This window comes from Polypterus senegalus, chromosome 5, assembly GCF_016835505.1.
Source record: "Polypterus senegalus isolate Bchr_013 chromosome 5, ASM1683550v1, whole genome shotgun sequence".
Taxonomy (NCBI): Eukaryota; Metazoa; Chordata; class Cladistia; order Polypteriformes; family Polypteridae; genus Polypterus; species Polypterus senegalus.
In genome coordinates this window covers 48,813,994-48,827,197 of record NC_053158.1, presented here as the reverse complement: position 1 = coordinate 48,827,197, position 13,204 = coordinate 48,813,994, and the positions used below count along the sequence as shown (strand labels likewise).

At 38.0% G+C, this 13,204-nt stretch overlaps 1 protein-coding gene across 4 annotated transcripts in view; it reads right to left on the bottom strand.

Moving 5' to 3' along the window:
- The window catches only part of dnajc5b (DnaJ (Hsp40) homolog, subfamily C, member 5 beta), a 73,309-nt gene that overhangs the window by 42,786 nt on the left and 17,319 nt on the right, over positions 1 to 13,204 (bottom strand). For 3 of the 4 annotated variants that reach the window (XM_039754584.1, XM_039754587.1, XM_039754588.1), the window contains one exon: positions 8,244 to 8,366. In XM_039754584.1, the coding sequence (XP_039610518.1) occupies positions 8,244 to 8,350 (107 nt within the window). In that variant the 5' untranslated portion in view covers positions 8,351 to 8,366. Of the gene's footprint in view, positions 1 to 8,243; positions 8,367 to 8,895; positions 8,990 to 13,204 lie in introns of those variants that run through there. The other variant, XM_039754586.1, reaches the window with a different exon arrangement.

The following is a 13,204-nucleotide window of genomic DNA, read 5'->3' as shown; positions in this document are numbered from 1 at the left end:
GGCTGGACCAGGCCAAGGGGACACCCACATAACACCTGGCTGCGGCAGACAGATGGTCATTTCTGAGTGGTGGGATTGGACTACATGTCTGTCTGGGTGGTTGTCAGCCAGGATTCAGAGGTGTTTCGTCATGTGGTGGGTGTGGCAACATTCCAGTTCCAGTTCATGCTCCCCAACCTGACCCGACCTGACTACTATGGATGTTCAGATGCATCAACAGGGAAAAATCACAGAACCCTAAACCTCAATCTAATGTTGTTTGCATATAGTGATTTTATACACAGCGTTTATTCCCTTTCATCATTTAGGAGATAAAATGGGTGTATAATATGTGCTAAATTTATAAAGTCTGTAAAGTCCTCTTATTGTTAGTTATCAAGTGCCATTTCCAGTCAATTATATACTGTAAGCAGCACAATGATGCAATCCTAAGTTTGAATCCCTCATCTGGTTGTTGTTCATGTGGCGTTTGTACATTGCCCCTGCAGGTTTATGGGTTTTCCTCTGGATGCTCTGGTTTTCCTCATACATTCAGGGACTATGTAAAGGCACAAAGCAGGGCTCATTCCTGCCTTGTGCTCTGCTGTATGTCACACTATTAGGTTCCAATCCCTGTGACACTGAACTGGATCAAGCAACTTTGAGAATGCCTTGTTATGTTATGCTATATGCACTGTATATATAGTTGGAAGCACAAAAGTTACTGTCAAGTGACCAACATTTTAAAATAGGCAGGGAGAAACAAAAAAAGAAAAAGAGCATGTGCTCCTAAGATCTCCATCAGGCCCATAGTGCTTGCCTGAAAATGTGGAACTATGTCAGATTAATATACACTATACGGCCCAAAGTTTCTGGACATCTGACCATCACACCGATTTGAGCCTCTAGAACATCCCTTTCCAAAACACCCTTGTGGCTATAACAGCTGCCAATCTTCAGGGAAGGCTTTTCATAAGATTTTGAAGTATTTCTGTGGGAATTTGTGCCCCTTCAGCTGAAAGAGCATTTGTGAGATGAGGTACTGATGTTGGCCCAGAAGACCTAGCTCACAATCTGCATAGCAATTCACCCTAAAGGTATTCATAAGGTTTGAGGTCAGGGTGCTGCAACTCAAGCACCAAGCTTGTCAAATCACATCTTAAAGGACTGGGCTTTGTGCATAAGAGGCATAATCATGCTACAAAAGAAAAGGGTCTCCTCCAAAGCTGCCTGTTCACAATTGTCTAAAATGTCTTTTGATCCTGTTGCATTAAAAGCACTCTTCACTAGAACCAAGAGGTCTCGCCTAAATCAGGGAAAACAGCCCCAGAATATTATCCCTTCTCCTTAGAACTTTGCAGCAGGCACAGTGAAGTCTAGAATTTAGCGTTCTCCTGGCATCCACCAAGCCCAGATTCATCCATCAAACTTCCAGTTAGTGAGGGGTAATGTTTCCAGTGCTTCAAACTCCAGTGGCTCTATACTTTACAACACTCCAGCTGACACAAAGAATTGCACATAATAATGTTTGGGCTTGTGTGGAGCTGCTTGTCCATGGAAACCTGTTTCATGAATCTGCTGACTCACAGTTCTTGTGAGTTCCGATGTTGCTTCCAGAGGCAGTTTTGAGTAAGGCAGCAGAGGATTGTCAACTTTTATGTGCTTCATCCCTCAGCAGCCACGCTCTGTGAATTTTTGTGGTCTACCACATTGTGACTGAGCTGTTCTTGCTCCTTCATGCTTTCACATCTCAATAATAGCACTTTGACAGAGATGTAGCAGAGCTACAATTTCATGTACTGACTTGTGGCGTCATCTGACAGTGCCATGTTTAAAGTCACTGAGCTCTTCAGTTTGACCAATTCTACTGCTAATGTTTGTCAATAGAAATGGCATGGCCATATCTCATGCACCTGCTAACAGTGGGTGAGGCTGACATACCTGAACTCAGTAATTTGGAGGGGAGTCCACTTAAATTTGGCCATATAATGTATTTGGGCATCCCAGAGCCTTCTTCAGTAACCTAGCCCCAGATCAACCAGGTCCTAATTAGCACAAAACACACACAAAAGTGATTTAAAAAGAGGAAACTACAAAGCAAAATATATTAAAAAATTTCAAAAGGCATAAGAAGAAATGGGGTGAATTGCAAGGTAGAGTGGCATGAAAACTACAGAGTCTTACAGGTCTAGCTAATTCTGATGTGCTGATAGTCTTGTAATGTCACCAGGCCTCTTTTTATAGAGAAAATTGCCATCTTAAATTGCATGAAACAATAGTAGACAAACAGATTGATAAAAAACATCTTAAATTGTATATACTGAACATAGTAACCTGAAGGTATTATAAGGAATGGCTTTGCTCACAGGTCCTCTCTGTGATATTTGCCTGTGGTTCCCCAGCCTTTCAATATGCGCTTTAGAAATAATAATAATAATAATAATAATGATAATGATGTGTATGTATTTTGTGCTAATTGGGTTTTTAGATTTTGTTTTTTGACTCTGGCTATGGTATATAAGGTTTAATTGTGATATGTCTATTTTCTGCTAATTAGTTTTGTGTGTTGTTTTAATATTTCTAGTATTACTAATTTAGTATTAGGTTTGTCATAACTGCTCTTTTCTAATGTTACCTTTTGCATCCCTTTTTTTAATTTAGTATTTAATTCCCCCTTTAGCTTGCCAGGTTTAGTTAACATTTTTCTTCTGGGTTTTCTTGTATTGAATAGTTTCTTGTATTTTTCTTTTGCATTCTTGTTTGTTTTCATTCCACCCCCTTATCATCTTGTCAGGATATCTGTGTTTTGATTTATTCTTAATGGTTTGCTAAGAAATATTATTATATTTAGAGTGTTGAGGCAAGGACTGTGGGAACCATTTTGAAGTTAGCACCATTTTTTGGAATGACAAATGCAATACATTTTGTTACAAAAAATGTTTGTGAAGCGCCATCTTTTGGAATGACAAAGATATAGCAACCAGTAGGACACACAGACACTGATCCATTTATTAAGATGGATATAAATATTGCAGCTGGAGATCCACAAAGGGAGAAGACAAATCACGTATCATAAAGTAGTTTTTATTCCTGAGCTTTCAGCCCCTGCCAGGAGCCGTCATCAGAGGGTAATGCTTAGACATAGAGGTGGGGGGGTGGCAACTACTTTATGATACGTGATTCGTCTTCTCCCTTTGTGAATTTGCAGCGGCAAATATACAAACCATATCAAACATTTCGTTGATTTGGGAGGTCGTGTTCTTATGCGCTGCAAGCGGTCCAAATTCCTCCAACATCCTGCGCTGCACGTTGTTATAGCGTAATTGCATAATTAGATCTGGACCACCCTATCCACAAGCGTTACCTGGTAGGTAACCACCCATACAATCAGATTGTGATTCAGACTACGAATGCCATGAATGTAACTACCCTGATCTACATACCGTCAAATAAATGAACCACACGCCGTGGCACAACACAAGAGTCTTCGCCTCTAGCGCTGATGTCTGAGGTTCGATTCCCCGAGAGGGGTTGCAGTGAGTGTGTAAGCCTGATGAGCCCAGAATTAGGGCAAAACACATGTCGCATACTCTTTGCATTATTTGACAGTAAAACTATTTCAACCATATATATATATATATATATAATGTATATATATATATATATAATATATATATATATATATATATATATATGTATATATATATATATATATATATATATATATATATATATGTATATATATATATATATATATATATATATATATATATATATATATATATATATATATATATATATATATATATATATATATATATATATATATATATATATATATATATATATATATATATATATATATATATGTATATATATATATATGTATATATATGGTGTTCCAGATCCAATTATGCAATTTTCATTACGCTATAACATGATGCAATATTTGTGTGGCGCAGTGGGTAGCGCTGCTGCCTCACAGTTAGGAAACCTGGGTTCGCTTCCCGGGTCCACCCTGCGTGGGTTTCCTCCTACAGTCCAAAGTCATGCAGGTTAGGTACATTGGCAATTCTACATTGTCCGGTGTGTGCACACCCTGCGGTGGGCTGGCGCCCTGCCCGGGGTTTGTTTCCTGTCTTGTGCCCTGTGTTGGCTGGGATTGGCTCCAGCAGACCCCCGTGACCCTGTAGTTAGGATATAGCGGGTTGGATCATGGATGGATGGATATATTTGTGTATTGCATGTTAAGTATACATTTTATTGATTTATTTTGTCAGCTGTTCTGAGGAGTCATGCAAGTGGGAAATGTCATTGTACTATGTACACATAGAATGAAATGATCTTTGGAAAACTGGATGTCAATCAGTCAAAAATAAAGACATAAAAATCTGTGGCCGTACATCAGAACTCTGAATAAGAAAATATGCTTAAATATACATATGCAATCAACATAAGAAATATGCTTACAGAAAATGCGATAGACCTTGAAGAGCTGGTCAAGCAAGTCAGAAATGAGAGCATGACATTGGCCCTGCACCTGAACGTCAAAAAGACCCAAATCATGACAACAGCAAATGGGCCAGTAAACATAAAGATCGATGATGAGGAAATCGAATAAGTTGAATAATTTATTTTCCTGTGATACAAAACTGACCAATGTGGTGAATTGGGTCAAACAATGCATAGCTTTTTGTCGAAGTGCAATGATGAGAATGAACTAGATCTGGAAAACAAAAATATCAGTTTTGTTATTAAATTCAGACTTGTCTACGCTTTTAGGTCCCATCACTAAGTATGGCCATGACAGTTAGACTTTGAAAACAGCAGACAGACAAAAGATTGATGTGTTTGAATTAACGGTGATGAAGAAAGCTACTTTGCATACTGTGGACATTGAAATTCTTAGGTGGCATCAAGACAGACATCACTCCAGAAAGAAAGATCGCCAAGATAAGACTGACTTTTAGTGGATATGTGATGTGTTCCAACAGTCGAGAGAAAGGAATTATGCGCAAAAAAGTCAGTGGTACAAGGAGGCCAGGATGACAAGAGCACACTAGATAGATACCATCGAAAATGACACAGGCTTGAATTTGCTGCTCAAGACAGAAATGCATGGAGGAAGCTGGCCCAGAGAGTTGACTGAACAGATAAATGTTTTTTCTGTTTTCTTTGCCTTAAGGATATAAACTGGAAGTCCACTCTGGATGTTTTTTTTTATTCCTTATTGTGTGTTCTGTTTTGGCAATATTTTTAAGTAAAAGTATTTTTGTTTTTGTTTGATGATTTTTTTATGGTTTTGGTATTCCCTCCATGGAAATTCATAGCTAAAATGAGTACAGCTTCTTATGTATCCAGAAGAGCAGAATATGGAAATGCTTGACTGTCAAACTATGATGTCATTTGATTTCTGCTAAACAGTTGTTTTACATACTACAATCATGACTTTTAGGAGTTTTATGTGATGTCAAAGTTGCTGATCACAAGTATGATAATATTTTTGATATTTGGTTCTTTGCCCTCTTAAGTGCCACTCGCAGATGTTTACAAATGCCATATATTTCAAACATAAGCATGTGGGTGGTTATGAATATGATATTATTTTATATTTTATTATTTTATTTTTGATTTTTGATCTTTACTATAAGAATCTAACCCTCTGTGGACCTCTATCAGAGGGTTAAAAAATGACAAATTTCTATTACAATTAAATGTTTAGACTTTAAACATTTAAATAGAAGCACACATTTTAATATTTCAAGTGTATGATGCTATGATTCTTGTTTATTATATACCTCTGCCTCATGAAGTTATTCATTACATTTCTTATTAACACCCCAAATTAGGGTCACTTAAGGTAATCTAGACTATTTTAAGGTTCATAACCTTTAATTCTTTGATTTTCTTTGACCAGCAGCCCAACAATATTGAAATGCAAAGCAAGCCAATAGATCATCAGTTAGCTCAGTGGTCTCCAACTCAGTCCCTGGATAGCCACCATCTTTGCTTCAACAAATTACTTAATTAGAAGGCAATTCTTGCTGCTAATGAAACTCGCTATTTAATGGTTTGTTAGTGCTCTCATCCTGCCATACCAGATGGAATTATTGATTTCTTTTTTTCTGAGAGCACCATCAACATGTTTTGCAGACAGGAGCAGATCATAATTTCCTTTACTTTCCCTTTTTTCAGACATTTTATGAAACAAAATATTTATGAATGTCACACAAGTGCAGATGGGTTTAAGTTAGGTAGACATCTTTTGGCAACAATTGGTTACTAATTAAGAAAGTGGCTGGAACAAAAAACTGTGGGCCGCTGTAGCCCTTCAGGATCTGAGTTTGATACCTCTGCTAGATGGTACACTCTGATGACAGCATAATGAGATTTTAAAATTTAAAAATAGGACACACAAACACTAATGATCTACCTCTTTGCATTAGAGAGACCAAATAAGGCTCCCCATTTAAATAAACAGCAAAGACTCTCATCTTGGTATAGTGGGGCCCGTTGTAGTGGTCATTGAGACTTCTCATGCTACCTCTTAAAATTTGGGTTAATTCTAATGTTTAAATATTGTTTTTTTCCCATTCTGTTTTTCTTTTCTCTGTACTGCTGTGGTGCCTAGCATTACTGCCAGTTTAAATCAAGTTTTACTTCATGTTCATAAAATGAGACGGAAGTGTTGTTGGAAGATATTTGCTTCACAAGAGAACCGGTAGATACCCCCTTTGTGGGACCAGAGTAAAATCAGACATTAACTTATATAGTAATCATTAGCAGGTTTACGAACCTGTTTTATAGAAAAATATTTATTTATTTACCTACTTATGTATCTATTTATGTATTCATTTATTTTAAAAGCTTCTGTAAAATGCCATATATCCCCTGAGGACAAATAAAGTTCTATCGGTCTGAAGTTCTACAGTATCTAGTTCTAAGAGTGATTTTCATATATACAGTATTTGAGTATATCCATCTTCATGTTAAATGGTAGTTTTGTATTCTATAGGATTTTTGTGTGCTTAATTGCATGATATATTTGGGTTTTTATTGAATGTTATTGTATCTTAAGGCCCTGTCGCACTATTTTTCCATAGGCTTTCTGTCACAGACTTTATTTACATAATCTTAGCAAGTTGAGAGCAGTACGCCATGCTCCCGTGACCATAAGTCATGTAGTTTGACCTCCCCAGCGACTCACTTCAACTAGGAAAAAGCGAGTCTCATTTTTTAGGCCTAGCAAACAGTAGAGAGGCTTGGCTGTCTAATGACTCATGTTTTATGTACAACAACAGGATGGAAAAAAGAAAAACAAACGGCAGCAAATGTAGCTGCACTGTCCATACCTGGAAAGCATTTGTATACTGGTGGCACAGTCAAACTGCATGTTATTTGCTGTCAGATAAAGGGGTGAGCTCACAGTACTTTAGGAATGTGATACTGAAGTGAAAAGTCTGCACAGGGTCAACTAATTTGTCATATCCTGCAATTTCAACTCGTGTGATCCGACATGCTCGGACATCAAGATCAGCAACAGCAAATGTCTACTTTGACATCCCCTCCAATTAAACGTCTTGAGTTGTAATGCCAGCTTTATTAGTGAAACTGTATAGAACATGTGAATATCAAACGTGCCATATAAATATAAAAAAAACTAACTTTCATTTAATTCTTTAATCAATTATTCATGTTTTTGCACTGTGGGAAGAAACCCGGCACCCCCTAAATCAGATTTAAATGGACGCAGAAAGAAGAAGTAAATTCCACAGAGCCAGCAATCCTAGCTTCTGGTTACGTCACTGCCTTATATAACATGTCCACCCACAATGTGCTTTCATCAGACAATTAAAATAATTGCAATACAAAGGTATCAATGAAATACTGGCAGCAAAGTTTAGGAACACCCTAGCCCGGCCATTTGACAGTTCTGTAAAATGTGAAGTATTTATGACTAGAAAAACTTAGAAAGAGCACCCAGTCAGACATTTTATCAATTTAAACACTTGGAGAAGTTGATTAGGTTGACTGAGATCAGCAGCCACATTGATCTACTAAGACTGTGTTGCAGCATCCTGATTTTGCAGAATTGTGCTTTAAAAGGTCTTTAGATTCTTTAGATGTTGTTGAACCCCATATCCTTACTTTTAAAAATTCAGAAAGGCTATTTGCATTTTCTGCGTAATGTGAAATTGATCATTGTCCTTTAGAAGAAAACTCACAGCAAATTTGTTTGTGATGGACATCTTTAGACATCTTACCTGTAGGATTTCTTTATCTCCTCGTGTGCAGAACCTTTCTCTAAGCCCAAAATTTGGTACAGTGCTTCTCCCGAGGTGGAGAGGGCCCTTTGTCTTTGCTCAGCCATGTTATCTGAGCATTACCTAAACATGACAAAACAAAGAGAGAAATACAACAATATATTTGTTAGGAACATTTCTATTTATATATGAAATTAAACATCTGTCTGTCTGTCCGCTTTTCAAGAGAGAAGTACTTAACAGATTTAGATCCTTTTATTTTTTCTTAATTTGCTTGAACATTCCGGTTGATTTTACGACATCTCTCATCGCACTAAGTACTATAGTTCAGTTGTGGCAACAATTTAGTTGGTGATCTTAGAGCCCTTAAGGTTCATGCTGCAGTTCCAGATGTGTGGTCCTAGCTGAGACTTTAGCACATTTGATTACCTTGTGTAGGCCATTGTCTCACACACCTGAATTTGTGAGACCTTGAAAAACACCCTAAGCCCTCCTATGAAACCCCTAAGTTGACAACCTCCCACCTGAACCTCTGAGACCAGACTAAGGAATATATCTAGACCCAATTAATATTAAAATTGAAGCACAGAAATAAAGTACAAAGATAAAGGATTACATAAAAGATATAATAATGTTAAAATAGTATTCTTACACCAGTTCGCCAACAATGACACAGATTCAGACTTTCCTCTCTATTGTCCAGATGATCTCTGTATTTTACAAATTTGTTTCAGTTTTTGTAAGAAAAAAATGGTGCAAATTCATTCTGATCCTCTTCCATACTTAACTTTTTGTTCCTCCAATGGACTTTCACTTCCTAGATGGTGTAATACTTGAAATAAGCAATTTCTTTTTTATATCTAATTACTCATTAAACATATAATAAAATATACATGCATCCTAAGTTTCACATTTTTATCTAAACAGATAACCATGATTTAAAATCGAATAACATTTCTAACCATAATATCTGAGTAATAAAGCAGTTTAGTTTTCATCCTCTCACAAACAAGAAAATGGAAAACTGCTTAGTTCAAGTTTTTCTCATATTACTTTAATGAAATTACAAAATTGCTTAGTTTAGGTCTTAATAGGAGAACTTCGGAAAACCACCCACTTCAAAAGACTGAGATTATTGTGCAGAATTAGACCAAAATTTTGCTTTTGTCATTTTTTGTGTTCAGTTCATTACGTAATCTTCAACTTCCTTAAACCGTCTGCTGATTTAAATAGTTTTTATCATCTGAGTGTCTCCAGTCCATTGTTGGCCTTACTGGGTTTTTAGGCCAAGTTTTCATCAGTGGGCACGGGGATCTGGTTTTCTTGACAAGACTCCACTCAGACATTATGAAAGGTTTGGAATTAATCCCAGGTCTCTTGATCTCTGATGCAACATCTTTTAACCACTGTGTCATCTTCTTGTCCATCAAATGGTCAGGTCCATAACCTTTTGGACGGTGATACGATTTTCATAATTTTGGCTCTGTGCACCAACACAAAGAACTTGAAATGAAGTAATCAAAACTGAAGTGTAGACTTGCAGTTTTAATTTAAGGGTTTTAACAAAAATATCATATGAGCCATTTAGGAATGACAGTCAATATTATACAGTAGTACATGGTCTCCCCCCATTTTCAGGGCCTCAAAAGTAGTCGGACAAACTAACATAATCATGAATATAGAATATAACAACCATTTTCAATACTTGGTTAAAAATCCATCCATCCATCAATGACTGCCTGAAGTCTGGAACCCATTGCTGGGTTTCCACTCTAGTGATGCTTTTACTGCAGCGGTCTTCAGGTGTACTTGTTTGTAGGACTTTCTGCCTTCAATTTTGTCTTCACCAAGTGAAATGCATGTCTAATTGAGTTGAGATCAGTTGATTTGACTTGGTGATTGAAGAATTTTCCACATCTTTGTCTTGAAAAGCACTTGGTTTGCTGTTACAGTATGTTTTGGCTGATTGTTCATCTGTACTGTGAAGCGTCATCCTATTGGTTTTGTAGCATTTGGCTGAATCTGAGCAGACAGTGTAGCCTTCACACTTCAGAAATCATCTTACAACTTTTGTGAATATTCATATCATCAATAAACACCAGTGACCGGAATCCATTGGCCATGTCACGCACGTGCACCTGGGATGCAGTCAAAGGGCTTAACTGAGGGTAAGATGTGAGGTTGAGGGTTGATAAAGTGCACTAATCTCTCTTCTCTCTTTTCCACAGATCAAAAGAGGGGAAACCCAGTTAAACCAGCACCAACTTCTGCCCTCTTCTCAAGACCACACCCTCCTACTGACCTCATTTTCCGCCACACAGAACACTCTTTTCTTGCACAGCCACTATAAAACCCCACACCCTTTATTCCTCAGTTAGTCGATTGGGACTCAGTCTTTGATGATTACTCATTGCATTAATTTGTTTTGCCTGTCAATATACGGGGTGGCTCCCCCAAACCTTTTTACTTGTTTTGTCTTAGAGCAGTCACGCATGCCCATGCCATAACACTGCCTTCACCATATTCCACAGATGATCTGGTATGCTACAGATCATGAGCTGTCCCTTCTCTTCTCAATATTCTTCTCTGTGCATCATTCTGGTACATATTGATCTTAATTACATTTGTCCAAAGAAAACTGTTCCAAATCTGGACTGTTTTTGTTTAAATATTTTCTTTCAAAGTCTAATCCGTCCTTCCTATGCTTGAGGTCTACCAGTGGTTTGCACCTTGTGGTAAACCCTCTGTCTTTACTGTTTTGAGGTTTTCTTTTGTAGACTTCGGCAATGATAGATCTACTTCCTGGAGAGTGTTCTTGGTTTGGCTAAATGTTTTGAATTGTTTTTTCTTCACCAAGGAAAGAATTCTGCAATCATCCAGCTCAGTTGTCTTCCATGGTTGCCCAGACCTTCTGGTGTTGCTGAGCTCACCAGTGTGTTCCTTCTTTTTAAGAATGTTCCAAATGGTTGATTTGACCACTCCTCGTGTTTCTGCTGTCCCTTGGGTGGGTTAATTTTGTTTCCCCTGCCTAATGATGGCTTGTTTTTACTTGCATGGACAGCTCTTTGGACCTCATGTTGAGAGGTCACAGCGATAGCTTCCAGATTCAATTTCCACACTTGGAATCAACCTCAAACCTTCTACCTGCTTAATAATTAATGAAATAATGAGGGAACTGCTCACACCTGGCTTTGGAACAACTTGTCACCCCCTGGAAATGGGGGGACCATGTATAAAAATGGCTGCCATTCCTAAATGGCTCATACAACATTTCTGTTAAACCTATTGAATTAATGCTGAAGTGACACTTCAGTCATGTAATTATTTCTTCATTTCAAATCTATTGTCGTGGTGTATAGAGCCAAAATTATGAAAATTGTGTCACTGTCCAAATACTAATGGACCTAACTATATCAAAAAATAAATTAGTATTTAATATGCTGGTTTTTCCTGAGTGCACCATTGAAAATGCACTTCACAAAGAACAACAACAATGCAGTTTATGGCAGCAAGATAAAATATGATACAAGATATTTCAAAGATATGAGACAGAAAATTAAATTGATCAGCTAATGAATTGTTATATAGTGACTTTTACCTCATAAAAATATATTAATCAACAACAACTAACTAAACAATCACCTAATTACAGGGGTGCCACTACTGTCCTATCACCTTTCCTCTTCACCATCTACACGTCTGACTTCAGGTACAGGTCTCAGTCATGTCACCTGCAGAAATTTTCTGATGACTCTGCCATTGTGGCCTGTATCAGGGATGGACAGGAGGAGGAATATAGGGGTGTGGTGGAAAGCTTTGGTGGGTGGTGTGAGCAAATCATTTACAGTTAAACATCACAAAGACAAAGGAACTGGTGGGGGACTTTAAGAAGTGGGCTCCTCCTCCCACCCCTGTCACTATCAGAGGAACGGAGGTTAAAGTAGTTGAGGACTATAGGTACCTGGGAGTACACATTGACAGTAAACTTGACTGGTCTAAGAACACAGACACTGTGATCAAGAAAGAGAATAGCCGGCTCTACCTAATGAGGAGGCTTAGGTTGTTTAATGTATGCAGGAAAATGCTGACAATGTTTTATCACTCTGTGATGGAGAGTGTGGTGTTTTTTGCAGCTGTGAGCTGGGGCAGTGCGGTGAAGGCAGCTGATCACAACAGGCTGAACAAGCTGATTAAAAAGGCTGGTTCTGTCCTTGGCGTCAAACTAGAGGATCTGATGGAGGTGTCTGAGAGGAGAATGCTGAAAAAGCTCCTTAGTATCATGGACAACCCCTCTCACTCCATGCTCGCCTCCTTGAGGAACCATCAGAGCACACACAGCAAAAGACTCATTGCCCCCAAATGCAGAACTGAATGCCACATGAGATCTTTTCTACCTGTGGCAATAAGGCTTTATAACGCCTCTTCGTTCTGTAGGTGATCTTTTCAGCCTTTGTGGCGGTCTGTTAGTCCCATTATGTCATCACAAGTGGCTAGCTCATTTTACTGAGGCACAAGTATTAAGTCACTTTTCATAACCTACACGAAGTATTTAATAATAATCTGTTGTTCATATTTTTGTACTATTTTTCTCTTTTTAAATCTTTATTGTACTATCTTTATTTCTCTTGTTGCACTAAACATGCCAATGACATAAGAATTTCCCTCGGGATGAATAAAGTTCTGATCTTATCTAATTATGGGTAGCAGTCAACTGAGAATAATGGTGTATATTGCAGTACTGCCTCAGTTTAAAAAACAATTTAAAAAATGTACACATGGCAAAGCATACTGTACATGTGATGGGAGGGACCAACTGGTGTCCCTGCCAGGGTGTATCCTATTCCCTTGCTTGTCCAGAAGGCCATGAGAAAAGAAGGATGATTGGGGAGCGGTGATATTGCTGTGCCATGCCACTACATGGCCACAGGAAGATGCTGCAGCAGCAGCTTCACTAGGGTTGG